This window comes from Electrophorus electricus, chromosome 21 (assembly GCF_013358815.1).
Source record: "Electrophorus electricus isolate fEleEle1 chromosome 21, fEleEle1.pri, whole genome shotgun sequence".
Lineage (NCBI taxonomy): Eukaryota > Metazoa > Chordata > Actinopteri > Gymnotiformes > Gymnotidae > Electrophorus > Electrophorus electricus.
This window is the reverse complement of record NC_049555.1, coordinates 2,707,590-2,733,710: the sequence shown is the minus strand read 5'-3', so window position 1 is coordinate 2,733,710 and position 26,121 is coordinate 2,707,590. Positions and strand designations below refer to the sequence as shown.

The following is a 26,121-nucleotide window of genomic DNA, read 5'->3' as shown; positions in this document are numbered from 1 at the left end:
TTCAGGCTACGTCCACTAAGCGATCTAGCTCGGCCCAAAGCACACCAGTGATAACAACTGCAGTCTTGATGGAAGGCCAAAACCTTTAGCCATGGCTGAAGGCACTATAGTAGCTTGTGCTCGTATGAACCAAAGCGTCGCATTCAGGATCGTTCAGGGGTGATCCATACAGCCTATTGCCTGGATCGTGTAAGTCGCTTACACAGCAGCCTTCTCTAGTTTAATTGGTTGCCTTGCGTGGGAGGAGCAGAGAGCTGAGTTGCCTCCTGTATAAGTTTCAGCTGTTGCCCCAGTAACTTGGGGAAAGAGCTCCATCCACTGGACTGGACCGTGCCTTCCCTAAGTTTGCTTTACTTCTTTGCATGAAGCTTCTTTTCCTTTGTGTTTCCAGTAACCCATTTTACGAGGCAAAGCGGCTTGCGTTGTTAAGCATCGTGTAACTTCGTCTGCATCTATAACCACAGAAACAAAAGCATCATGTGCAGGACTCTCGTTACTAGAAGATGGTTCTGAAGAAGTGGACGATGATTGCTTTTCTGTTGTATCTCTGACCTCTTTAAGGGAGGAGCGCAATTTCCCTTTCTTCTCCTAAGATTGATTCAGTAGCTCATTTTTCTCTTTATCAAGCAATAAGATTTTAGCTTTCAAGGAGACTGATAGAGCGTTGAGTGTGTTCACATTTCACAAGTATTAACGAGTGGCAGAACATGATGGGAACGGTCTTGTTAAAGTGTGCTCGCAGTGTTCTTCCAAAAACAGACAGCCCCGTTGTCTAAACGCCTGAACACACTCTTCATGCACCTTCCTTACGCATTTGGCCAGCACCATAAAAACAACACTCTCGACTCCATTCTGACCCCTCTAGCATACCAACTTTCTTACACAGTTTAGCTTTTTCCTTCAGGCACAGTTCATCCAGCAAATGCTCCCTCAAATGCACCTCTGGCGCGGTCAAGACATGGACAGATGTTGAATCCAACCGCCAAACACCCCCGTTATTGGGCCAGGGTAGACCTTCCCATACGGACCCTAACGCCCTTGGATGAGAAACGTCCAACCCGTAGAGGCTCAGAAACTTGCCGACTGTGCATAACGGCAAAGAAATGACAGAAATAAAAATTTGAACTCACTCTTGTACTTTTGCTAGGTAACGATAGATTATTTTCCAGAAGGTCACCCGGGCTGCTGTATATTCAGTTTTGCAATTGAGCGAAAGAGCGCCACACTCCTGCTCATAGCACTAAGAATTGTGGGGAAATTGTGGAAAATTGCCCAAGTGAGGGAGTGAACAGGCTGGGATACTGAACGATGGTTTATTTTAGAGCACTCATAGTCCAGTGCTTTCCCAGCTTAACTTGACAGTCCTGACAACCGCATATTATATTATTCATTTGTTAATGATTCACCCCTGTTGGAACTGGCTGTCTAGTAAGTCAGGAGACACAGAGGTAAGCCCTTGAATCAGTAGCTGAACTGAATACAGAGAACATGAGGTGCAGCGTTTGCACCAACGGTGAGTATATTGGCAGCACCGATACTCCCGATCAGCGCGGCATCCTGACCAGTCATGCGCAAGCTTTTGAACTAAAAAAAAAAGAATTTAAAAATGACCCACCGGCCAAAAAAAGTACCCAGGCTGACTAATTTAAACCCGGGCCAGCGCTTCGTTCCAAAGCATCAGCGGACCATGCGCCGATGCTCCAGTGTAGCTGGCGCTAACGAATGTTTGTGCTGCCAGTAGAAATAGCTAAACTCCTCGACTACGGCGGATTACGAGCAGGAAGAGAACAGCAGGGTGTGAATTTCAGATGTCGAACAGAAGCTCTACTGGTGTTCATTAAAAAAAAGATGAAAGTCATCTGTGGAAAAGAAAGGAAAGTGCTCCCCATCTCTCGGGGCGTATAATTAAAAGTCCTTTGTTTAACGGAGCTCGGATACCAAATCTGCTGCCATCAGCCAAGCTCATGGTGGGAGTTTTAATCGTAATCGTTAGACCCGAGCTTCTCTCTGGCCAATACTGGAGTATGATAATAACTGTTGTTTTTGTGGGGGTGCTTTGCAGCGGTGTGCAAGCAGAGGTGTGCGTTTGGCAGTCGGTGTGTGAGGCCCAACGTGTGTGCCTGCCGGATGGGATACACAGGTCCGCTGTGCGCTAGCAAGGTGGGTGACGGCAGCCTTCATATACACACATGCACAAATACAAATTGTCATGAACATCAACAGAAGCACCAACTGGCATACACACGCACACACACACACACACACACACACACACACTCGCACGCACGCACGCACACACGCACACACACACTCACACACACACACACACACACATATACATTTTGGGCCCAACAATATATCTTCCCATGTGGAGCCTGGTACAGTTTCACAGCATGGAACACATGAAAGTTTTGTTTACAAGCCAGTGCTGTTATCCATACATGGAGAAGATGCAGAAACTTCTGTGCAATAAAAAATAATCCCCCATTGGATGAGTTAACATTGCACACAGCTTTCAATAGTAGCACAAATCCCAGGAACTGTGTAGTGAAGGAGTTATTCATCACCTGCCAATAAGCCTGTTGTCTCTTTGTCCAAACCTTTTCAGCTTAGCTGAATTTATAAAAGTGGTCTCAGGTTCTTGAAAGGTTATTATAATTTTTATGTTATTATAATCTTTGGAGGCCTTGGGCCACTGGTTAAGTGAGCAGCGCGTGTATTTCTGTGTGTGTGCGATGAAACGGTTCTTATCTATGCTTGATGTTTAACTCCTCCCACTTCTCACCAGCTTCCTGTTCATCGAGGAGGAGGAGGGGAGGCCCGCGTAGTGATGACACCGGCCACACGTCTGAGTGCATAGCAACCAGACCCAGTTACCATGTTACCACTGTCAACCTGTAAATGTCTACAGTCTGTATGTAAATTACATTCTGTGGTTTTTAAAGTGAAAATACAGTAAATACAGACAATAGTATTGCAGAGATGTATTGTGTGTGTATAATATTTTATATATATATATATATATATATATATATATATATATATATATATGAAATAAAAGATTTAACATTTGATTTTTGAAAATACATCCTGAGTGTGAAAATGCTAAATACATGAAATGCTTAAACGTTCATTCCCTGGGTTTGTCTCTGGTAAGGCACTAAATATGGAGGAACAAACAACGAGACATATCTGTGGCCAAACGAACATATAAACAAATGATCAAACGAACATCAGGCGTGGTGAGCGGACATCACTGCAGTGCAGCGTGTCTTTGGCTGGTCTGCTCCGTGCACAACGCTCCTGCTTTTCCGTTACGATTACCTGAGACAATCCAAAAACCCGGCGGCGCTCTGCCGTACGGAACTCCTGTTGGGCGTTGACCTTGTGTTTGAAACGTTTCCACGAGACCATTTCAAATGCTTAATTTATTTTATTATTATTATTATTATTGCTATTTATGAATCATGTGTGTGTATTTTATACATGAATGTATTTTATATATACACTTTTGAGGCAGTGTCTGTCAATAAAGTAATCAATTATTTCACCTCTGAAATAATACAAATTGGGTGAATTATTTGAATGAAGCTTTAATATCCTTTAAAGAAGATAAATAGATACAGTTCAAGGAAAGAATTAAAACTACGTTTGGAAGCTCAGCTGAAAGCAAAATTCATTTCACACCCAGGAGAAAAGACCCCCAACCAAACATCCTGCGTTCCTTCCACGTGTTTTTTTAAGCGCCGTAAGCGACTCGTTTTCCTTAGCTGGCGCGTTACGGCCGCCGCCGCCGTCTTCCTGTTTACGCCAGATAAAAGCTGAAAGGCCCGTTCGCCTGTGCTCGCGCACTTCCTGTCGCGCCGTTCCGACCGGAGGCGGCGCCGTCAGAAAGGACCCCGGAGAACGGGGTTCTGGGGGAATTTAAGCAGCAAGCTCCGATTATAAGCGATCTGAGATGTTTATCAAAAAATGACTCGTTGGCGGTGAAAGAAGCTCAGGGTAATGAGAGTGCTGCTACGGAGAGAAAGAGGGGGTGTACGCGAACAAAGACGAGCGGCAGAGGAAAGAAATGTGTGAGAACTGTGGGGTGGGGGGGAGGCGCGGATATCTCGTAATGCTCTCTGTGATCTCTGGAACATGAAGGTTCTGAAATGGTGGAAACGTTTCTGGTTCCCCATGAAGTGCAGTGGATGTGTGCGTTTAAAGCGCAAAACGGGTTTTCGCCTCACGAACTAACAACGCGTAGTCGTCGCATACTTTAGCTGGAGAAGTGACAATATAGTATTTAGGTGACATGGTAGCGGAGGCATAGGTGTGCATGTCGGTCTCTGCGTGCACATGAGTACATGTCTGTCAGTGCGTGTGTGCGCATGTATGAAGAGGCATGTGGCCTGGTTTCTGACAGTGTCACTGAGTTGCATCATTTCATCATTGTAGCTGCAGGTGCAGACCAGTCTCATATTCCCATATTCCCATATTCCCATATTCCCACACTCAGAACCACTGACAGAGAGCGTGGTCTCCAAACATCACCAGTTTACCCTAGTCACTATGCAGTGTAAGTGACTATGTAGAAACATGATTTCGCGCACACGAGTGTGCATACATGCGTCCAAACTTTTGCGTTGGACGTTTTCATTGCACTTTCTCGTTCTTCTATATGTCTCATCTTCTGAAGCCGTCGCTCACAAACATATCACCACGGCAACAGAGTTCCGCTGTCTTTAGCTCTCGTGCCCTTCGGAGTTCAACTCCGGTCCTACCTCTGGAGATCTGCCACCCTGCGGAGTTCTGTTTCAGCCCTGCTCCTGGAGATCTGCCGCCCTGCGGAGTTCCGTTTCAGCCCTGCTCCTGGAGATCTGCCGCCCTGCGGGGCTCCGTTTCAGCCCTGCTCCTGGAGATCTGCCGCCCTGCGGAGTTCCGTTTCAGCCCTGCTCCTGGAGATCTGCCGCCCTGCGGAGTTCGGTTTCAGCCCTGCTCCTGAAGATCTGCCGCCCTGCAGAGTTCCGTTTCAGCCCTGCTCCTGGAGATCTGCCGCCCTGCGGAGTTCGGTTTCAGCCCTGTTCCTAGAGATCTGCCGCCCTGCGGAGTTCAGTACTCAAGTGAATGCTGGCGAAACCCCTGCAGCTGTGTTCTGCTGCTGGAATGGTTTTACTCTTCATTTGCAGTTTATCCACCCACAACCAGAAATGCTCTTTGCAGTCACTCAGAGTAATTCAGCTCTAAGTGATTCAGTTGCAAGCCAAATTTATGATTCATTTATATCTTTTTCTGCCAGCTCTCTGTACCACACAAAGTCTTTGCAGTTCAGCTGTTAGAGTGGTAAGAATACAGCTCTGATACATGCAAAAAAATAATTAGCCATGGCATCATCCTCTGTGTGTGTTTGTGTGTGTGTGTGTGTGTGTGTGTGTGTGTGTGTGTGTGTGGGTGCATGTGTGTTTGCATGCGTGCATGAGTTGAGAGGATTACTTTGCCGGTGTGTGTGTGTTCCAGACTCCTCCTGTGCTGTTAATGACTGTGTGTTTAGATGTGTGTGTGTGTGTGTGTGTGTGTGTGTGTGGGTTGGGAGAGGAAGACGGCTCTACCCGCAGCCTCACGCTGTAATTGGACCATCTGGGGATTGGGGCGCTCTCTCGCGCAACAGAAGACACTTTAATACGTACATACAGATGAGCTTAACCGACCACTGCGGCTTTGCTCGCATGGGCTCGCACTGGAGCGCGTCGGCTGCACATCAGAGCACACAACTTATATCTAAATTAAAGTTTCTGTACTTGGGCCGGAGTCAGGGTGCGTCAGGATTGCTGTTAACAAATGTGAGTTATCACCACGAACCCTTAACGGGAGATCCTTCTTAGTCTAGCAAGAGATGGGCATGGGTTTGGCTTCCTGCATTCTTTTTTTCTCGCTTAAATGTGCGCTGATACCCTTCCCCTGATATTCAAGATTGAGAGAGAGAGGGGGGGGGGGGGGGGAAGTAGGACAGGAAGTGAATTACAAAGAGATGGAAGGAGAAGAGAAGAGAATGAAACCAACAGGGCGGGATGATTACCCGGAAGACGGAAGGCGTGGCGGAGGAAGGCATCGGCCTAACGGAGCGCCACGCTTCACGACGACAAAGCGTGCCTTGAACGGGGACGCGAGGAGCCCGGCTGCCACCGTGGAAACTTTCCGCACACGTATTTCCGCATTTACCGGCACCAAACCATCATCGCATCTACTGAAAGATGAAACACGGAATCTGTAGAAGGCGAATCCCCGCGGTTAATTTTTCGGGGAGCAGCTGGTAATTCATGGCCCAGCGAGGAGAAATAACTTTACTTGACTGTTAACTCAGAAGGGTGAAAGAACATCCTCTTGACGAATCGCGTGGTGGGGGGGGGGAAGATTGCTCTCTGTATGCGTCTCAGCCCATTCCTCAAACACCGGGACGTATAGTCCGGAACGTCCTGTAGCTATCCATCCTCTGCCACAGCCCCAGACGTCATTTTTTCTCGTGCCCGGGCCGAAGGCACGACAGCTCTGCATGGGTTCAGTGCTCTGAATGCGTGGCTACACCCGGTTCAGCTCAGCAGCTAATTAATAAAACTTTATCAGTTGATTCAGGTGTGTTTCAGCAGGATTAAAAAAACAACTTCAGCGAAGGAACTGAGAACGTCTCACGGTTTCACCCTCCTCTCTTCTGATCTGCCTAGATCACTAACGTGCAATGATTTTAGATCACTTACATCCAGTGGTTTCAGATCACTAACATTCAATGGTTTTAGATCACTAATGTCCAGTGATTTTAGATCACTGAGATCCAGGAAACAGATGAGGCCCGCGGATGTGATATAGGCTGCTGGGAGTGTGTACAACGATTTGCAGAAACAACTGTCCCTGAACAACTATTACTAACTGTGTGCGATCAGCAGCCAGTAAAACCCAGCAGACATTAGGGACCTCCTGTAGCCACAGTTTAACCATGCTCTTCAAAGATCAGAGGCTTTCTTTCTTTCTGTTGTCTTTCTTTCTTCACTAACGTATTACCGTCTTGAGAGAAGATGGTCTGAGATTCATATTTTAATAGTCACTCTTGTGGTAGTATTTCGAATTAATTTAGCATCTGGTGAGTGTGTTAGTTTATGACTCTGAAGAGTAATTAAAGCGCATGGGTTAGGTTTGGTGGGGTGGGGGTTGGTAGTGGCTATGGTAAATATCTCTTGGCTGATACCCAGAATGTTAGACCCTCAGGAGAAGAGCAGAAAAGGATGTTTTCGAGAGAGGAGTCGGGGAGCGTTTTATCTCATCATTACTGAGATCTGATGTATTCATGTCAGTGGACATGAATAGGATATACTGATTTACTTCAGCCTTCACGTAACGCACGCAACCTTCTGCTTTAAAACACTAACCCTCGACTTGCTGAATTCACATTAGTGACGGCCCCACCTACTGCCGATTAAAATCAGAGGACGCGGTGGGAGACAGTGGTTATACTGTAATCCTATCCGTCATGATTTGTTACTTTGAGCCAGATCTTCTGAAAGAGCAAAAATGCAGGTTTTTCACTCAGCCCTGTGTAGCTTCACACAAACCGTCTGCACAGTTCATCCAGGCCCAGACCCCAAAGGAGCAAGCCAAGGCGACAATAGAAAGGAAAAACTCTCCGAATGCAAGAGGAAGAACCTTCGAGAGGAACCGAGACTCAGCAGAGGACCCGGTCAAACTAACACGCGAATCAACGCAAACTTGCTATAAACTCAGTGGAGTAGCTTATGAGACTTAAGAAATGACTGCCATAAGTATTTTGGAGAGGTATTCAGATTCCTCGATAAAAAACAGTTAGTATTTCCAAACGGAATCAGGAAACATCTAAACACAGTTTAGCAGAAGAGACAATGGAGGTGGTGTTGGGCATTCGCTTATGTCTCCATGACAACCAGTCACAAGCTTTAACCACATCAGGAGCGTTAAGTGACAGTCAGCTTCAGTCGGAGGGTCCGTGGTGATCAGGCTTAATTAATAGAGATTAATAGGCAGAAAAAAGAGGCTCAGACAGAATCAGCTATAACAGCTCAGCTCAAAGTGGGAGCGTCAGAAGGCAGCAGAGTCTCCAGGGGACGTGGAGACATCAGCATTGTGGACTAACCGAAGCTTGTTTAGACTCTTACCACAACATCCAGCTTATGCATGTGTGAACGCATGAGACACCACTGTTACGAGGCCGTTAAGCATTCACCCTGTGGTACGTAGCAGCTTGATCGCCTGCTAAAGTGCGCATAATTACGGACAGTAAATCGACAGCGGGGAAGTTACCGTGGTGAGAGGAGCGTGATTCTCTTGCCACGGACGTTAGGTCCCCCAAAACATAATGGCCGTGGTAGCAGGAACACGGTCCTCTGAGATTCTGGGTGGGGAGGAACGATGGAGGAGTCTGTAAAACTGTAAAACAGACTGGACAAAACAGGACCGGGGAACACTGAAAATATTCATCAGTGCAACACTGCCATCTGGTGGTGAAAGACATAATTAATTTTTTTTTACTATTTTTGCCCAAATAAAAGTTGAGTCCTGCAGTTTTACACCTAGGCTGTTCAGTCTAAGAGGTGCTTTTCTCGGCACACTTTCTCTTCAAACTTTTTTTGCATTATGCAGTGGTTTAGAAACTTCTAAAACTGTTGTAGTTTATTTATTTGTCTGTTCATTATTTTCTGTGAATTCACACTTTTCACTGATATAGCAGGTATTTAAACGTTCTATGAGAAATGAGATGCCATTAAATGAGAGCAGAGAGCAAAAAATAAGGTGGCATGTTTTCCTAGGAAAAACCTTTCTGCTTCTACCCTCAGCAGCCAGTAGAAGTCAACTGTTTATTATAACGACCTTCGACCCCAGCACCAGTCAGCACCCTCCGACCTCAGGGTTTGTGTGTCTGTGTGTGTATGTGTGTTATAAATACACAAGCCTCTCCCTCCTGGGTGTGTGTAACAGGTGGTGGTTGGCTCCACCTGTCCCGTCTGCGTGGGACCCACTTGGTGGCAGCCAATCCAAGGCAGGCTCCCTCGAGCCGGCAGCAGAGCGCGGAGGCGGCGTGGGAGGCACGCCGCCGAGTCCCCCCCCCCGGTCACTGGATCGGCCACAGCTGTGCCGCCTGCTATTTTCACTCGCTGTATCGCAGCATGGGCAGCCAAGAGCTTCAGCTGGCAGCCCCGGCCCTGGCCAGCTCTCTCTCCCTTCCCGGCAGCAAGCCTGCCATGAGCGGCAGCAAGCGGCTGCCACGCGGGCCAGCCTGCGACCCCGGCAATCCCCGGGACCACCGCGGCCCCTCGCCCTCTGACCCAGACGAGCTGGACAGCGGCAGCGAGAGCTCAAGCAAGTCGACGGGCGGCGGCAGCCCCAGGCGGTTGGCCGGCGGGACAAGACAGATCCGGCTCCCCCGCCGGCCGGCCGGCGTGAGCAAGCAGCGTCAGGCGGCCAACGCGCGCGAGCGGGACCGCACGCACAGCGTGAACACGGCATTCAGTGCCCTGCGCACGCTCATCCCCACGGAGCCCGCCGACCGCAAGCTCTCCAAGATCGAGACGCTGCGCCTGGCGTCCAGCTACATCTCGCACCTGGCCAACGTGCTGCTGCTCGGGGAGACATGCAGCGACGGGCAGCCGTGCTTGCAGTACCGCACAGTCCTGCAGGGCGGCGCCGCGCGCACCCACGCCTCCCTCAGACCCATCTGCACCTTCTGCCTCGGAAACCAGAGGAAAATGGTGAGTGTCCATTTGGCGAGATCAGTAGGGCCAGCTCTGCAAATATTAACTGCAAGCATTAACAAACTACTGCCATCATTGTTTATAGTTTAATATTTTATCTACTTTAATCAATTCTGCAGTTCATTTACTTAAACATTTACTTGCACATCGTTACAATATCATAGTAGCCTATGGAGGTAACCACTGGCAACCAGGTTACTCGATGTCACAGGTGGTCTGAGAAGCGTCTTCTAGTCTTTTCCACCTACGCGCCTGTACATGCTGCATAAAACGGCCCTCACAATGTTGCATGTGGCTGTTTAACTTTCCTTACCTTAGTACTGCACCTTGAGTTCAAACAGTTCTCATTAACTTAGCAAGTAAACTATGCTGCAGCGTTTAAGCGATTAACTTAAATATAAACTTCTAGCACTCCAAATTTCATGAAATGTTTAATATTTTAAAGTATAGCAGTTATTAATGGGTATGTAACAATTAAATGTTTTTAATATGAACTGCAACCCCTCCCTGGTTCATTAAATAAATGATTCATATTTTAAAGTATAGCATTTATTAACAGATACAACAAGTACATGTTTTTATTTATTTGCAAACTATTTGATTTGCTAAGTTGCTGATCAAGGTTCAGCAGACGTTAGGACAGGTAAGACAGGAATGTGGTTTAACAGTAACTTAGCTGCATCACCCCACTCCACACTGTATGTTGCAAACACTGCATGTGATGTGAGCTTGGCTGACATGAACCCTCTGAGGTTACATCCTTCACGACCGTGTTAGAGGGGTGCAACACCGCGGCCGTGATGTCGGAAAAGCCTGGCGCTCCCTTTGACCCTCCTCTGCTAAAGGTCAAGAAGACAAAAGGCAAATCATGCATCTTCTCCAGATTAGGTGCTAAACCCCTGCTCTGCGTGCCCGGTTCGGTTTCCCCGTGAGCTTATGCTGTTCGAGGTGCAAGAGATGAGTGGTGTAACGGTGGGCAGCACCTGCAGCGCGGGATATGCTCTACATATCCACCAGACTCGGGAGCAACAAGAGCTAGGAGCGGGAGATGCAGACCGTAAGCGTGGGAGGGTGCTCGTGGTTGGGTCTTGAGAGTATACGGTTACTCTCTAAAGTGTCGGCAGGTCACGCCACGTGACAGCGTCTGCAAGACTCAGCCTGGCGGGCAGCGGCTGGGTGGGGGAAAAACATCGCGACGGGATGTCCTCGTCCCTGGAGCTGGCGTCCCCCGCACGCCCGGCCCGTGTCGTGTTACTCGTGCCGCGCGCATTAGCAACGCTTATTCACCGGCTGACGGAGTACAGCCAGGTGCGGCAGAGCGGAGCGGTCACGCGCTCAAGGGGGAGGGAAACCAAAACAGACCGATGCGCTCCAAGCATCGGAGAAAGAGGAGGTGTGATGTGCGTCCCCTGGCAGTTTCACCTACGGGAAACGCGGTGCAACGTCGTCCGCTTGGCGACGCCGGTGGCGATTTCGCCGCGCGTCTCGTCTTTCGACGGCGCGGCCGTGGTGTAGACATCCTCCACGCTTACATAAGGTGCTCTCACTGTTTACAACATACATCTGCACTGCCCACGCATAGCACCATGAGATCAGGCAGCGTAACGTGGCATTTATTCCAGCGATGTGGAAATGGCAAAAGATGTCAATCCGTCTCCCTTTTCCAGTCAACAGCTGGACTAAGCCTACATACCGTAATGAGACCTCAAAGCTGTTTGTACACCAAAACACCTGTCACCTGTAAGCCTACATACAGGCCGCGTGTTTAGCACCTGTTCGTACTTGTGAAGTTACTTTAATGCGCAGTTGAGAATAAATAAATCTATTTATTCTATTCTAAACATGCCGTGTGACGAAATGGCAGTAACATGGATATACAGTGCTGTTTTGAACTGCTCAAGCTGACTCGACTGTGTGTGTGCACGTCTGTGTAATCCGCAGATGCGAACCGGGGACAAACCTGCTGTGTAACACTGCAAGCACGAGCGGCGGACGGGACGCGCGACCCCTCAACGTTTACATGTAAAGACTCTTCACCTTGTACGGGCAAAAAGCTGTGCATTTTTTTCCCCCTGAATCTCCAAAGACCTGAGAAAAAAAAAAAGAGAGAGAGAGAGATAAAGAGAGAGAGATATCAGAACACCGAAATGCACTTTCCCCCTCCGTTTACACACGTGCTACGTGCACGCCCGTGCTCTTGTTTTGATGACTGCAACCGGAGCCCGCGCGTGAAGATGCACCTGGCGCAAAGTTATTTCAGTGTCGGATATAGTAAGCCTCGACGGACCTCGCCTTAAAAAACAGCCTCGTGTCTGTCCCTCGCGCCTCACATGACGGTAATCCGACCCGCGCGGTCTGCAGCGGTCGCTGTCAATACGCAGCGCGTGCTCATCCTCGCTCGCTGGCCCCCCCTGCGTGTTTCGCGAGCGCTCGGCGGTGGGGTTGGAAAGAGTGCGCGCGCTGTCGGGGCGTCCGCGTGAAAAGCAGAATTAATGCCGACGGTCACGGGCACGCGAAGACACCCGGAGAAGCACCCGCAGGCTCCGGGCGCGTGATATACTATATATACATCAATAAGCCATAAAGGAGGACACACGGGGACATTAGACAACACAAAATTAAACCTTAATCTGTCCAGCTAACAGATCTGATCAATCTGATCATATATATTCACCAATAAGCCTATTTTATTCGCCGAACTCGGCCCCTCCTTGCATAGTGTACAGAAGGCATGAAATTCATCTTTATTGTTATTCGGGGGGGAAAATGATGTGCTGACCACTGGGAAACGAGTCGGGATTTTTTGTTGTTGATTTTTTTTTTTTTTTGTATTGTCACACCGTAGCAAACATTCTAAGTTGCATTTGGCGCCTTCTGCAGTTGTGCGGTAGGTGAGGTGCGAGGCCATCTTTTAAATCAGTGCAGTACATGGTCTTTCCTTCGGCACGTTAAAGTAATATCGATCAGTGCAAAGCAACTACTGTCCATCGATCAGCACAAGCGTTGGTTGTGTCCAACGTCTCACGCGTTTTAGGCACATGCACCAAAACTTTAGGGGCCGGTTTCTTGCGCGTGATGGTACCTAGGTCACATTAAACGTCCACTGGAAATACTGAAAAGGTCAGATCATCAGCTGCGCTGGGGGTAACCCTGAACTTGAAGTGGTTTGCTCCAAATAAGATCGTTTTAGTAGAATGCCGCCTAAATTATAACACACTAAATGATAACACTGTTGGACGACAGCTCCTCACCGCAGAAATGATTACGCATATAGTGAACGCGACACGCAGCCACAGTCGTTAGGTTGGATTTTGAGCTTGAATTGAGTTGTTGTGGGTGCATATTATTTTAAAAAGAAAATGTTTACTTTTATTTGCATGTCTTGCACAAATGTCTATTAGCTTTGAAACACTGAATATAAAGTCGTCTGGTCTGCAAAGGCCTGTAGGCGAGCAGGCACACTGTCGGACAAGGCCTGAGGCACGTACATACGTACCAGTGCTCTTTACATGAGGAGGCAGAACACCTGACCTCTGCTGACCGCTTACGTGCTGTAGTTACACAAACGGATCCCATTCACAAATTTACTTGTTAAACGAAAACCAGTTACAAATACCACGCATTTTTTACCTTCTGAAAGATAGAAACTGCGCAGTCACTCAGTCTGTTGCCCTGATTGTAGAAATTGCATGTTGTTGTTTTTTCCTCTTTTCATGGATTACGGCCTACCTCTATATTACTTCCATGGAATATAAAACCGTCAACATACTTGAATTGCTTACTAAAATTGTCCTTTGCACATGGCAAACAATGTCAACGCTGCTATTAATCATGTTTTTTGTACAATAATGTCTGTACTCTTCCTGTATTAAATTATTCTCCAAAACATCGCCCTCTTTGAGAACGTGTGAACCCGCAGACGAGCGTCATAAGTGTGGGAGAGGCTGGTTTACAGCACCCCCTAGGGGCCATGCTGCATACAAAAGTAAAGTAAACCTCTCTTCCAGCTAAAACCCCCAGGACACTTGTGTTGGCCCTCATGTTGAACGCTTTTAAGACATGCATTTCCAGGTTTACGTGTAAAATAGGAAAGCAGACGTTGGCAACAGCTCCTAGTTACCAACAGAATAACGCAAGTTTCACAAGTCAAGAAAATAGACAAGCAACACTCAAATACTTCTAACTTTTATTTTTTAAAAAAAGTCAATTAGGTAACCGGATTAAAGAAATCTGTGAATTAAAGATGGCGATGCATCAGAGGAGAGGTGGGGGCGGGGGTCACTTTAGAGGGCACGGTGCGCCTCAAGAGGGCAGAGGCTTAAACCTTTGGCAACAGGACTTTACAACTGAGAGGCAACTTTTACAGTAAAGGGGACAGTCAGAAACGTAACCCAGTATCTTAAACCCCCTGTTCCGACTCAAGTACAGCTGAGGAACAGAGAGGGGCTCGGAAGTCATGCATCACTCTTCATGGACATACACCAACACGATCGCTAACGTCTGTGTGCCACACGCAAACTCTGAGAACGCCTCGACACATCCAATCGACTCTCCACTAACTGGGGGTGAAACCTTTTAAAATGGCTGGCTAAGGGGTAAAGAACATTGTGGCATTGTAACGCTGAGGGGGGAAAAATGGAAAAATGAAAAAAATAAAAATAAAAGGGGGGGTGTCTTTGCATTAAATTAATGGAGCAATACTGGCTAATTTTCATGGAATGTTACATTTGTCAAAGAAACCAGGGGGCATAATTTAAGATGTCCAAACAAGACAACACTTGACAGCTGTGAGAATGATTACAAAAGGGTCAACGATTCACAACTTGTGCTGTTTTTAAAGTGTAAACCTTAAGATTAGGTAGAAAAAAAAAGTTAAAATTAACCTTTGTTACAAAGCCCTTAAATGACATCTAAATGTTATGGTTGAGAAAAAAACAAACCAAAAAAAAAAAAAAACCAGGAGGTAGGATTAAAAAAAACCAAAAAACCCAAAACAAAAAACCAAAAGCACTTCTGTAACAAAACATTCTGCAGCTCCTACATTAGCAGATACCAGGTTGTTCCAAAATGAAGCTTTAGTCTCCCTCCTCTTCCTCAGATTCAGACTCTACAACAGACAAAATTCCAGTAAGTCACGAGTGGTGGAAACATTTCTGGACAAATGACTGGTCAGCAAAGTGCAGATTAGTCTTTACTTATTAGGAATATCTAATAGCCAATGCCCAAATGCAGGCAAAGCTTGCTGCATCTTCATGTTTAAGGACGACAAACACACATGCTCAGAGATGGGCGTTCTTACACCAGATCCCGTCTGTCCACAAATGAGCAGCGTGCACTCAACTAGGGTTCAGAACTATGGTTTTTGGCAGGCAGTGGATTTATAAACTCCGTACTGGTTCCCATGAGCGGGGGGGAGGGTGTCACTGTGGTTACCTTCCTCTGCGTTCTTCAGCCACTCCACAAACTTCTTCATCTGCTCCAGGAAGACGCTCTTGCCTTTGGCCAGGTGGCCTTCAGTGTACCACTTTAGAATGGCCTCCTCACTCAGTACATCAGCTGGCAGACCACAGGCATGAGGAATACACAACAAACCCACCCCAACAAGTCAATCACAGCAGGACTCATTTCAGCCAGTCACTGTACGTCTCTTGCATTATAGCCACATGGTGGTAGGACTATTCATACAAACACCGGCAACCCTGACTGCTTCAGAATGCTGCAACAGTTGAACAGCCTACAGTTCAGTTGATCTTTAAACCATTCTACATAAAAGGCTCCATCGGCCTCCTGCAGAAACGCACCTTTGTAGAGCAGCACCACGATCTTCTGGAAGGCCTTCATGAAGTGGATGTTGTCATAGCAGTACTCCTGGATCTTGAGAAGCAGCGTGAGCTCGGACAGGCCCTGGGAGGTGAACGCCTTCAGCAAGGGGCTGTATTGCTGCAACACCACAGCGAGAGGCAGAACAGGAGGTTAATGGATACACACACGCACGCACAGCACATACTCATTTGATTAAACCAACCCCATCACACCATAACCACGGTTTAAAGCAAGGAAAGTTGATGCTAGAAATGTGTGTGTGTGGGGGGGGGGGGGGGGGGGGGGAATCAATATGAAGATTAACTGACTATGAACACGTTTAACAAAAGTCAAATCCTATAGAACAATTCATTACTGTAACCTTAGTAAAAATCCCCAATGAAGTGAAACTTTTCCTTATTTTCCTTAGTGGCATTTTTCCTTATTGTTCAATACTCATTTAAAAGAAAATAGTCCAACGCAAAATACAGGCTTCTCTTAATCAAGCTCTGGTTAGTCAGCAGCATGCTGTATTTCCTGCGCACAACAAAAGATCAACGTTTCAAAAACAACCACCAACATGGCTTTAGACGAGCTTTTCTTGCTCCAGATGCACCCAGCATGGCCAACAAACGAGGAAAGCTTCTCGATTACGTTCACTGCCCAATGTGATGAGCTTTTTGCTGCATCACCAAGGATATGCTTTATATCTTGGTGGACTCAGATTAGCAGGCAGATTTGATGAACGGGTAGAATTAAAGCCGACCGTTGGCAACGCTCCAGCGCCTCATTCAAGTTTCACTGGTGGGACTGTACCAGTCAGGCACCAACCACTCCAAAACCCACCCACAGGGCCGTCCTTATGTATTATCCCAGTACGGCCAGTGATGCCACGAGGACATCTACATCTGCCTCTGAAACCTTAACCCACCTCATCTTACGCTCACTTCACAATCGGACAAGCGTTACCTTACCATCTCGAGTTTCACACAGACAGCATCATGGTCACCTTTCTGTACACCTTCACTCCCATGTACATCCTTTTAAACTAGGCTACAGCTCGTTCTTAGCCCCTTTGTCTAACTAAACCTTGGCCAGTCAATACCCAGTGCCAGCCTTACAGGAACATGGCCGACAATGGCACGGTACAGAAAGCTGAACTCTGGATGATGGATCTGTGCCGTAACCGAGCAGCAGCCGCGCCGTTACCCTGCTGTAGTTATGGGCTCACGGTACCTTCAAGTGTTTGATGGCTTGTTCAGTGACCAGCTCCTCTTTCTTGTTCCACTCCACGGAGCTCATGACACTGGTCCACACGATGCCGATCGCCGTCTGCTCAGAGATGTTGGTCTTCTTCATCTCCTCGCGCACATACCCGATTATCTGCAGCGGTGAAGAGGAAGACAAGCAGGTGACCGGGGAAGATCATAGCCAGCCACAGAAGGTGTCAACGTTGCAAAAAGATAAAGCCTCACTCAACTCTAGAAACTTAACAGGCCCTCAATTAGGTAACATGGAGGCATCAGACTCAGGACATGCATGATTAAGACAAATGAGCAAAGAAAAGTGCAAATGAAAGATCAAAAGTTAAGTCTGAATGTGTGCTCGGAAGGAAGACCCACATCTTTGAGGGTCTCTCCACGGGACATCTGCTCCTGAAGCTCTTTCTGCAGCTCCTTGCGGGCCCCGATGGACTGCTGGTTGCGGGCAAAGTCACTCAGCTCCTTCAACCCGGCATCTGTGAAGTATTTGGAGAAGTGCTCGCAACTCCGCTTGTTGGCAGGAAACAGCTCCTGTCGAGTCAAAGTCAGCACATTAGCGACCGGAACCGCACTTCTCCAAGTGCACCCTTGAACGGCACACCCCATCCTGCCTCCAGGGAATTGCCTGCTCAGACACACTCGGCGCAGCAAGTACAGAACACGTTGAACGTTGCGTGTGAGGGCACAGATCACTCAAGACCGAGATTAAAACCTTAAACTACCGGTATCAACAAGAGTCCCATGGTAAGACAAAAGGACAGTATTAACTGAAGATCCTAAAAAGACATACAAGCTCAGTCAGCATTATGCAAATGAGTTCATACTAAAATGAGCCACTGGCATCTTTGTGTCAGTAACACAAATGCTTTCAGATGAAGCACTAAGATTTGCGCATAGGCTGGCGTGCTGGCCGGCCAGGTTGTTCTGCAGAAGCCCTGTGTGCCAGTGCCACAGCAGGTGATCAGATACCCTACCATCAGCCTGTTGTCCATGCCAACCTTCCGCAGACTGGCGGCAACCGAGTTGATGTCCTTCTCATTGATCCAGGATTTAAACAGTTTGACAGCGAAGGCGGCAGAGACACCTGGGAAATGAACGGGACTCCAGTTAGCAGGTGCCACGTCCGGGATCAGAAGACCCCCCCCCAAAGGTGGCTGCCCGACCCCACCCACTGGCCCCTGCCATTTACCTTCTTTGACCAGGTTCTCGTTGAAGAGGCTGCTCAGGATGGATGCCGAGATGTTCCCGTTGGCCAGCAGGATGCCCGTCAGCATGGCCAGCTTGTTGCGCTCCGACTCCGTGAACCCTTTTAAAAACAGCAGCAGCTGCAGGACAGGAAAATGGAGGGCATTAGGACCCCCTGCTCCAGACACCAGGGCCTTAAATTCCAGTACTGTGGAGATGGGGTTCACCACTCTGCTACTGGAGTTCAACCACCCTGCCTAAACTTAACCCAACAGCACCAGCCCAGATGAACAAGGTCTTGGAATATTACAATAACTGAATCAGGATGTTAAATCAGGATGTTAAATTAATCTGCACAGGTAAGACTACCAGGAAGGTGTGAGGTGTGTATGTGGGGGGCCTTATTCTATCCAACAGGAGCAAGAATGGTGTTTCTGCTTTCACAGTTGAAGGCCTAGTTTTTCCTAGGTCAAGAAACCGAAGATCACTCACCTTCTTGATCTCCTCCTCAAACCCTTTCTCCAGGTACTTGTACCGCCTGATCAGCTTGTTAAAAACCTACAGACAGGCAAGTTCAGGCACATTCGGGGGAAATGTAGGCACTTGGATACAGCTCCATTTCAGTCTGTCACAGACACGCATTCAAAAACTGTTTACAAGCACCTAGCCAAAGCAAGCTAAATTACAAACTGTGACATTTGGCCTTGGTGAAATTTGGGATTAACTGTTTTGCCTGCAGGCACTTGTTTTTTTGAGAAGGTCCTTCATTAAGCAGGCCAGGGGGAGGGGTGGGGGATTACCTGAGCATAAGCTTGCATTGTCTCCAGGTCTTCCTTGGCCGTAAAGAGACAGAACTCAGTACGGCTCATGTCATCGGATAGGGTCCCACCCGGGGCTGTGGCACGGGAGACAAAAAGAAAAAACACTTCATCACGGTGCCAAAGCGACATACTGATGGTTGCTCAGATTCAGGAAAACCACAATTTTGCAAAACGGTAAAAGTGAAAAAGCCATGCAACCAATTCTGCTTTGCTTCGGCTTCCAACAGCTAATCTGTGCCAAACAAATAGAGAGCTATACATGTGCTCAAGATTTAAAAGGCAACATGCTAGTTGGTCTAGTTTAGCGAGAATAGCTCTTGTATAACATGCAATGTATTTATTAGACTCAGGGGTAAAACATGGACGCTTCGACACCTGAGCCTTCATCAGCGTGCTTAAGCATATGCATTTTATCCCCGAGTCTAATAAATATTTCATATTATACAAGTACTCTCCCACTATGCTATTTAATCCTTTTCTGTGCATTCAGTGCATCAGAAGTATTTATTATAAGTGTAGCCTGTTCATTGTTCTTGACATCAGCCAAATACCTGGAACAGGTGTTTAATGACAAATAACCTTACACTTCAGAAAAATAGAGCGAGCATTTATAAACTCACCATCATTCTTATAAATCACATGATGAGTACATAGTCTTATATTTGATCGCAACATGTTGATGCTACATTTGTGAACTACAATTTTGTTGCTCTTAAAACCGATGCGTCCTTAAAGAACGTATTAATGCGCTACATTACCAGGACAACACGCTACACGTCGACAGCTAAAAGTGGTTTCTTACCCAGCATCCCACCAGCCACCAGGATGTCGAACAGAGTCTCTGCATACCGGCGATAGTCGAGCTTGGCACCAGAGGCATCGAGGAACTTTGCAACCGCTTCCAAGTCAGTGCCAGTTTGGTTCAAGCCTTGCACAATACTTTCTTGAAACTGAGAAGGGTCAAATCTCTCCTTTTCATCTGATGGGGGTGGGGGGCGGCGCAAGAAGGGGGGGGGGGGGGAAACTAGTTTAACAACGTACTGGCAGCATTACACAAAGGCATATTAAAGAGTCACACAAACCCGGCCTTGGTGGGCTCACCTCTTTTCCGAGTTTTAAAACGCTGGCCGGTTAGCGTTGGCTTTTGCTGCTTTTGATTATTCATAAAAGACACCTGTTTGCGACACAAGTACACAACCTGATTAACGCATTGTTAATGACAACACTGTTATTGCTGCGAGCGTCAGTAAGGTTAATATACGGACAACTGAACAACGGCTGAATATATTTAAATATAGAGATCACCAATATTTAGCTAAGGGGGAAAGTGGCATCCAGATGACACTACACGTTATACCTACTTCACACGCATTATATGCTCATGCCTAAGGACTTTGCCATCCAAATCATGTGCCAACATACTTCCGGAAATGAGTCGGTAGCTTCTAATAGCTCCGTTGCTAACTAACGACGGCTCACTCGCACTGCAGCGTTACAATTTCACATTAGTCCCGATCATTTTCCATCTCAAGCAAACTTATATAATGTTATTATTAACCACCGTCACAGGATTACCTTGTTCACTCGACTACAACGCTGCCAAAACTAAAAACGCCACCGAAGGCCTAACGAAGTACCGGCGCCGCCCGTCCGCGCGCACGCGGTGATAAAGCTAACGGACCACTGTCGCGAGGCCTAACCGCCCGCTCGCGCACACGACCGCCGCCTCTGTAAACATTCATAAATCAGGTTTCAACGACGACGACGGTCATTAACGGGAATCGGCCAGCGCGGTTTCCGCTGAGGGGAGGCACATCTAGACGGCTTTCCAGAAAAATAACCGTTACTGGCATCTGGCTCGAGAACTGACTAGCCAACAAGCTAACAGCTACCCGAGCTACCAAAAGACTAATTATATACCGAACGACAGTTCAACGAGGCATAACAGCATTATTCAACACGATCGCGTTGCGTTAGTTTTATCATTATTATTTTTTTTAAAGCATGCGACTCACCGAAATTAATTCAGATAAAAAACGGCTTTTGAACCAACGAACAAAGCAACACAATGGCTGTCCCGAACCCAACACAAAAACCCTCCCAGCAGGCGAGACGCACGGCGCAGGCGCGCTGCGCGTAAAACAGCGTGGACCTGTACATCGCTAAGACTTCGGGGGGGGGGGTCGCAGATTTATTCAGAGTTGGGTTTTGTGCGTAATTACAAGCGGTGAATGAATCCGTGAACGTGCCCGCGAAATAAAATTTAGATTACGTCTAATTCAGAATAAATATGACCTCGTCTTATATTGTTTGTGCTGTGTAAATTAAACGGTCCCCCCTTGTCCCTCCACGTTGACTGCGCCGGTGTGATTTGCAGGGCGTCCTAATGCAGCCATGAATGTGACTGTGGACATAAGGCTCTGCGTTCAGGCAGTGGTCCCTTACTCTACCTAAGCCTCTCAGTTTTACCTGCAGTTTGTGTGTGGACTGAAACTTTAGCGCGTTGTTTCGGTTCTTTTGAATATTATGAAATACTAGTGAAGCTCCGTCGTTGGCCGGAGGTGTCCAAGTTCACCTGTTGCACTGCTATAGATGAACTTTACAGGAAATACTGGGCAGAAGCGTTTCTTGTGTTCCCTGCACATAAAGTAGAAGCACGACATAATTTATGAAGGGATTAAACAACCTACGTTAAAATAAGTTAATGATTTATTCGTGGTTAAATAAAGGAGCTCCATTATCTGTATAGGCTCATACCATGCGAAGAGTCATTGTGATTATGTTTTGGGTAATGCTGGTTTAGCCTCTATACCTTCAGACTAAGTGTACCTTTTAAAAACGTTTAATGCAGTCTTCCATTTAACACCAAATATTTCTGCCTGTGTCATCTAAATGTCCATAGTCCTTTTAATTCCTCAATAATATGAAATAATTTTTGCCTTCAATGTTTTATGATCAACAAACATGATGATAAATGAACAGTTATCCCCAGAAACTATTTAACAGCAACCCTGAACAGGAGTTCAAAGAACAGAACATCAAGCTGGTAAGGTAACCTCGCACCAAACAAATACTTAGTCCATCCACAGCAGAGGTCAGCGGAGGTCAGGAAAACTATTTAAGGTTACCCTCCAGAAGGCTGCTGGTACTGGCAACATAACTGGTGCTTGGGGAATGCTGACATCCTGACAGACATCTCCAATATTTCTCTAAAGCCAGAGAACTGCTCACGAGAGCTTTAGAACAACCACCATCCCTGAGGCACTGGAGCAGTCAGACCAATGAGCATGTGCTTCGATCACCTTGCAATGAAACACATAGCGCTTCCTCCCTACACTGGACCCAATCAGTTCACCTATTGCTCCAGAAGCTCCACAGTGGACCTTTATTGACTCACCTGGATAAAAAAAAAAAAAAAAACACTTATGTAAAAGCACTGTTCACAGATTTAACTATGGATTAGACACAATCATTCCGCAGGAGCTTGCAATGACGCTAAGTCTGCTGGATCTAAGCACATTCCTCTGAAGCTGGATCCTGCACCTTCTACCTGGGAGAACTCTACATGGGAGCCTGTTAGGATCTGCAACATCACCTCCAGAACCACCATACTGAACCCACAGGTTCCCTAGGGCTGTGTGCTCAGTCCGTTGCTATTCACATTGCTAAATCGTGCCCGTGCAGCAATGTACAGCTCAAATCACATCGTCAGTGTTGCTGATGACATGGTGGATGATCTCATTTGGGCCCAGGATCTACAGATGGGCCCAGGGAAAACACTCTCAATGTTGTTAAAACTAAATATATAATTATTGACTTCAGGGGTCCCTGTGGCGAGCAATCTCCACATCGTCATTGGCATAACTACAAAGAGTGAAAAGAGAATGAAAAGCTCCAAGTTCCTTGATTTGCATATCACAGAAGGTTTCACCTGGATTCTCACCTAGATCCTCTACACCAGTTTATGCAAACAAGTCCAGCAGCGCATTCACTTACTAGCAAACAGTTCTTTGCATCCTCACCAGCAGTCTTGGACAACAAGTCCCTATAATGGAGGGTGAGAACAGCCAATAAGAACATTAGGGTTCCCTTGTGGTCTGTTACACCCTTAGAGACAATGCTTAGTATGCTACTATAAACACTTCTATGAATTAATAAAGATAAAACATAAGTTGTGGTATTTGACTACAGAGATGAGCCTCTTAAAATGCAGGCCCATCTTGAATCTAGCTGTCTACTCTAGGGATCTAAAAATTAAATCCTAAGCGGTTCTAATACACTCAGATCTCGCCTTTAGCAGCAACACCAAGACAATGAAAAAACGTTTTAACCACCCTAAGAATATAGCTAGAATCAAAGGCTTAATGTTACCTGACTCCTGGCAGGATTGACTACTGACAAAGACCAGACAACAGCTACATCTTATTGTGTGAGTTTTAACAAAGGCAAAGAGTAGACAGCACATATTCCAGTTATACAATCTCTATAATCTGGCTTCCACTTAGTTATAGGATTGCCTTTAAAGCACCGCTGCTGGTCCATAAATAACGTATAAGAATATCTTTCTGATATGCTAAAACAGCAGAGTTCCCTGGATACAGGCCAGCTTATAGAGCATAGAATTTAAACCCAACCTGGTGAAGCAGTGGCACCAGCTCCAGTCTAACTTAGGTTTAGTCTTTTAATGCTCTTTTTCTCTTTTAATTGATTTTATTGTTAAAATATTTATTATTTTCCTGTAAGGAGCGGCTTGCGATGCCAGTGTGTTGCCACCAGAGGACGGCTACAAGCTGTGGGTTACTTAGTACACATCAGCATGGTTTCACACAGACGGCATCCCCCCTATATAACTGCTTCACAATGGGCCACTCTGTCGAAGTTTTGGTGTGTAGCGCATGTGTTAATATTGCTGATAACGTGTTTTCAATGCGAATGTTCTCTGCTAAATCTCTTGCTGACTTGCTCTCCTGTTCCATGAGGCATAGTCTTCCCTTGTGTCTGTCTCTAGTTGTTTCTTCTGGGTAGTATCCTCCCATCACGTTCAGCTGCATATCAGGAAGAGAGTTCTTCGCCTGTTGTGCGCTGTGCCCCTGTATCTGTTTTACAGGTGTGGATCCCAGTCTAATCTCCTAACTGGTCCAGCCTAGCAGGCTTTGTTTCCTTTTGTTTTCTGTTAGCTCCCCTTATGTCCCCTCACCTTCTTTTTAAGTTATGTACCGTGTGCTCTACTGCCACTTCACCCCCCTTTTTTGTTATTTGGCTTGACCCGCCTCAGTTGTGCACATCCTGTTTCAGTTGCATTTTACCTCTTTTCTCAATTGCCCTTCCTTGGTCCACCTCATCTGAATTTGGATCCATCTAGGAGGCCCTTCCTTCCTTGTTCAAAGTTCAAAGTTTATTTGTCACGTACATAGTCATGGTATAACTAGCAGTGAAATGCATTTTATAACTGCTCTGGCCGAGCCGAGGGGAGATGCAGGGAAATGGATGCAGATTGATGGATACATAAATATGTTATGATGGATGAAGAGGGAATGTATAATATGCGTATATACAATGTACAATTTCCAGATTTTTTACAATTTACAGTTTTTACAGTTTTTTATGATGTTATCGTGGACATACACAGAGTACTCCCCACAGTTCATCAGTTGCCCTGATTCAGGGACCAAATGGCCTGCGGGAAGAAGCTCCTCTTCAGTCTCTCTGTGTTGGTCTTTAGGGAGTGAAAGCGCTTCCCTGACCTCAACAGAGAATAGAGCCTATTGTTGGGATGGGAGGGGTTCTTCACAATGCTCCTAGCATTGGACTGGCACCTCTTGTGAAATTTGGTCCGCAGGTCAGGAAGTTCCGTGCGAGTGATGCGCTCTCCTGAACGCACCACCCTCTGGAGTGCTCGTCTGTCCTTCTTTGAGCTGTTCCCAAACCAGACTGTGATGTTTGCTGTGAGGATGCTCTCGATAGTGCAGGTGTAGAAGTTCCGCAGCACCTTGGTGGGCAGTCTGAAGTCTCTTAGGCATCTGAGATGGTAAAGACGCTGACGAGACTTCTTTGCCAGGGAGTTGGTGTGGCAGGACCAGGACAGGTCCTGTGAGATGTGAACTCCAAGGTACCTGAAACTGTCTACTCTCTCCACTGTGGTTCCGTTGATCTTAACAGGTTGGTAGTGCCGCTCCTGATTCTTGCTGCAGTCCACGATCAGCTCCTTTGTCTTGCTGACATTCAGGAGGAGATTATTCTCCTGGCACCAGTTCTCCAGGTGTTTAATCTCATCCAGATAGACACTCTCATCGTTGTCCGAGATCAGGCCCATGACGACGGTATCATCAGCAAACTTGACAATGATGGTGGAGCTGGAAGTGGCCACGCAGTCATAGGTGTACAGTGAGTAGAGCAGGGGGCTTAGGACACAACCCTGGGGAGCTCCAGTGCTGGGGGTGAGGGTGAATGAGACGCAATTGCCCACCCGTACTGATTGTGGTCTGTCTGTTAGGAAGTTGGAGATCCAGTCACACAGGGATGTATGCAGTCCTAGATCCTCCAACTTAGTAGTGAGTAGGGAGGGGATGATAGTGTTAAATGCTGAACTGTAGTCGACAAACAGTGTGGTGTGAAGCAGATGTGCAATTGCATCATCAGTGGAGCGGTTGTGGTGGTATGCAAACTGCAGTGGGTCCATGGAGGCTGGCAGTGAAGATGTGATGAAGTCTCTGACTAACTGCCCACCAAGGTGCTGCGGAACTTCTACACCTGCACTATCGAGAGCATCCTCACAGCAAACATCACAGTCTGGTTTGGGAACAGCTCAAAGAAGGACAGACGAGCACTCCAGAGGGTGGTGCGTTCAGGAGAGCGCATCACTCGCACGGAACTTCCTGACCTGCGGACCAAATTTCACAAGAGGTGCCAGTCCAATGCTAGGAGCATTGTGAAGAACCCCACCCATCCCAACAATAGACTCTTCTCTCTGTTGAGGTCAGGGAACCGCTTTCGCTCCCTGAAGACCAAGACGGAGAGACTGAAGAGGAGCTTCTTCACACAGGCCATTCGGGCCCTGAATCAGGGAAACTGATAAACTGTGGGGACCACCACCACCATGGAACATAACTGTAATATGTTCAATTACCACCATGTAACATAACTGTAAATATGTCAATTGCAAGATGGGACTGTACATTCTGTACATTGTGTACATACATATTTAAATATCCATATATACATTGTACATTGTGTATATAAACATAATATACATATATTGTACATACATTGTTAATATATTTTTGTACATATATAGAATAT

The 26,121-nt window shown here is 46.8% G+C and overlaps 3 protein-coding genes across 4 annotated transcripts in view; 2 read left to right on the top strand and 1 right to left on the bottom strand.

The window, feature by feature from the left end:
* si:ch211-246m6.5 (von Willebrand factor D and EGF domain-containing protein) overlaps window positions 1–2,959 on the top strand; it is a 69,110-nt gene extending 66,151 nt beyond the window's left edge. The window contains exons 35-36 of the mRNA XM_035521143.1: window positions 2,063–2,160; window positions 2,789–2,959. Of these exons, the coding sequence (XP_035377036.1) occupies window positions 2,063–2,160; window positions 2,789–2,860 (170 nt within the window). The 3' untranslated portion in view covers window positions 2,861–2,959. The remainder of the gene's footprint in view (window positions 1–2,062; window positions 2,161–2,788) is intronic.
* Window positions 2,960–9,678: 6,719 nt separating this feature from the next.
* The window catches only part of LOC113568117 (high choriolytic enzyme 1-like), a 30,565-nt gene continuing 14,122 nt past the window's right edge, over window positions 9,679–26,121 (top strand). For both annotated transcript variants that reach the window (XM_035520893.1, XM_035520892.1), the window contains exon 1: window positions 9,679–9,749. The gene's annotated coding sequence lies outside the window, so the exon portion shown is untranslated. The remainder of the gene's footprint in view (window positions 9,750–26,121) is intronic.
* Window positions 13,922–20,931, bottom strand: bzw1a (basic leucine zipper and W2 domains 1a). Its single transcript, XM_026996292.2, has 12 exons — window positions 20,838–20,931; window positions 19,924–19,996; window positions 19,625–19,801; window positions 18,802–18,896; window positions 18,494–18,559; window positions 18,006–18,141; window positions 17,791–17,900; window positions 17,177–17,347; window positions 16,791–16,937; window positions 15,554–15,692; window positions 15,186–15,308; window positions 13,922–14,859 (listed from the first exon to the last, which is right to left on the bottom strand). The coding sequence occupies exons 2-12, from the start codon at window positions 19,985–19,987 to the stop codon at window positions 14,828–14,830; spliced, it is 1,260 nt and encodes a 419-aa protein (XP_026852093.1). The 5' UTR covers window positions 19,988–19,996; window positions 20,838–20,931; the 3' UTR covers window positions 13,922–14,827.